The sequence below is a fragment of the Sinocyclocheilus rhinocerous genome, unplaced genomic scaffold (assembly GCF_001515625.1).
Source record: "Sinocyclocheilus rhinocerous isolate Xijiao unplaced genomic scaffold, SAMN03320098_v1.1 scaffold461, whole genome shotgun sequence".
NCBI classification, from domain to species: Eukaryota; Metazoa; Chordata; class Actinopteri; order Cypriniformes; family Cyprinidae; genus Sinocyclocheilus; species Sinocyclocheilus rhinocerous.
In genome coordinates, this window is record NW_015624123.1 from 462,371 (window position 1) to 464,980 (window position 2,610).

The 2,610-nt window shown below is 37.8% G+C and overlaps 1 protein-coding gene across 1 annotated transcript in view; it reads left to right on the forward strand.

The window, feature by feature from the left end:
- Positions 1–1,758, forward strand: part of LOC107737776 (GRB2-related adapter protein-like) — a 13,518-nt gene extending 11,760 nt beyond the window's left edge. The window contains exons 4-5 of the mRNA XM_016549398.1: positions 744–912; positions 1,355–1,758. Of these exons, the coding sequence (XP_016404884.1) occupies positions 744–912; positions 1,355–1,534 (349 nt within the window). The 3' untranslated portion in view covers positions 1,535–1,758. The remainder of the gene's footprint in view (positions 1–743; positions 913–1,354) is intronic.
- Positions 1,759–2,610: the final 852 nt, after the last annotated feature.

The following is a 2,610-nucleotide window of genomic DNA, read 5'->3' on the forward strand; positions in this document are numbered from 1 at the left end:
AAAAGTGAGGTGTGCTCTGATTGGCCAGCTATCCAGTGCGTTGTGATTGGCCGAATACCTCAAGCGTGTGACGGAAATGTTACGCCCCTACCATACTGTGATACTGTCTCCCAGCAGGACGAGACTCAGTCCAGCTGCTCTGCTCGTGCACATCCCATCATCGGTTCTCTTTTAGCAGTTCAGTCAATGTACTGTTAGGAGAAACTGAATAACTCGGGATATTGGTTTATTTCGCGTCAGAGGGAGTGTCAGGCACGTTTATAAAATTAATAACTTAAGTAATTTGTGGATTAGTGCGTACTGGAGACGCGAACCGTTTCGAACGATTCAATTCGATTTGGTGAACTGGTTCGACCGGTTCAGCGAGAATAAAAGTTACACCTTCTTTCTTTGCGTGAACATTTGGGCGGCGTTATGCAAATCTTCCCACATAGCGACGTAGACATGTGGGGGCGTGTTAGAACGAGCCGTTTTAGGTAGGCGTGGTTGACTCTTAACTTTTATAAAGAATATCTCATTGGACTTGAGTCTTTGCAACTTTACAGATCTTCTTTATGAACCAAGAGCTTGTAACACTCCGAAGAGAAAGGAAAAATTGAAATCGCCTCATATGACCCCTTTAAGAGTGACTTAAGTGTCCTGCTTTTTGGGGTCACTTTATGAAATCCTAGAGGGCTTATTCTGTAAATGCTCTGATATTCTGTAGTGCTGTGTGCTTCTGAATTTCTGTCTCCTCTGAACAGCTATGGGGATCATGTACAGCATTTCAAGGTGTTAAAGGACAGAGATGGCTATTACTTTGTTTGGGAGGAGATCTTCCCTTCCTTAAATCAGCTTGTGGACTTCTACAAGATCAACAGCATAGCAAAGGAAAGGACTGTGTTTCTGAGGGATACAGACCATACACTAAAGGTAATTAACACGTACACATACAGCTGTACTCATTGACAACAGCAATTAAAATTTCATACTTAAATGCTTTTTAAATGACTGTTGAATTGTAAATAGCATATGTTTTTTTTTCACCAAACAGCAAAAAGATTCTTGTTAAGATTCTTGTACTCAGGGGTGTCAGAAATGCTTACTTTGAGTAAACCATGTTCAGAAACCTTGTCAGGCTTTTCAAGCATACTTTCCATATAAATTAAACAATTACCTGATTGCCAATTTTCCAAATGACATGTAATCCACATCAGGAAAAACAAACTTATCAGTTATGAAACTACAAAAAATATCTCAGGTGTAATTGTAATGATGAGGCAGGAAAAATACTACGTCAAAATGGACCTAAATGTGGAAAATGTAAAGGCAGGCACAACAATAATGACCTTTGTCTGTTATTGTTTCCCATCAGAGGCCCCATCAAGCACATGCCATGTTGGACTTCAATCCAGAGCACAACTGCCAGCTGCACTTCCTGCGGGGTGATGTCATAGACCTGCTGGACTGCTCCGATTCTCAGCGCTGGAAAGGTCGCTGCCGTGGCCGTGTGGGCTTTTTCCCCCCTGAGTACGTCCAGCCCATCTATCACTGACTCTGAAGGACAATAACAACACTGTGTGTACATATCAGTATTCGATTGTTAGCATCTTTTATTGGTTTAATACAACTGGAATGATCAAGCTGAGTAAGTTTGAAAATGACTTCGCAAACAGGCAGTAATGAACTTATTCAGCCACAGTTACTAAAGCAAAATCATGCTGTTGACACTAAGATGACACCTGTCAGTTTATAAGGACAAACACCCTAAACTATCAAGCACCATAAAAAAAAAAGTAATGAACTTATTCAGCCACAGTTACTAAAGCAAAATCATGCTGTTGACACTAAGATGACACCTGTCAGCTTATAAGGACAAACACCCTAAACTATCAAGCACCATAAAAAAAAATAAAAAAAATAAAAAGTCTCTGAGCATACTCTGGTGCATTAAAATGCAAAAGGAGATTTTGAATTGTATTAATACACTCTCTTCACTGCACTTTGCTTACAAATTTGGATATTAACTCAAAAACTTCTTTAATCAATTGCTATATTTATTGCACTTTTTTTCTGTGTATATATTGTTCATAACTGTTGTTGTCTTATTTTCTTTTGATGATGTCAATGTTACCATCATGATGATTAAAAATATATGAATATTAAAACAATAGTGTGTACATGCCAATCATCTTCAGTTAGGGCGTAATATGGTTGGGTCAAGCCAGCAAATGACTAAAGTTGATACAAAATGATCAAGCTCATTCCAGAATATTTCATACCTCCATTATCTGACATTCTGATGTGTTGCAAAGTAAAACTGAATGCAAAAACTCTGAAGGGAGATTTTTCATCCATGGGCTTTGTCCAGATTTTAGAATATAACTTTATGAGTAAATCTGTGGTTACGTTAATATTTTTTACAGCATAAATTACACACAGTCATACCTCAATTGTGAAAACTATTTTTTGGCTGTTCTTTTAAAAATGTAAGTTAGTTGCTACATATGGACTACAATGTTGTCCAATTTGCCATGTAGCTGTGGGCCCTTTTTAGGAACTTTTAAGAAACATTTTTTTACACATCACAATTAACACATACCAAAAACACTAATTACTTTCTTGATAAAT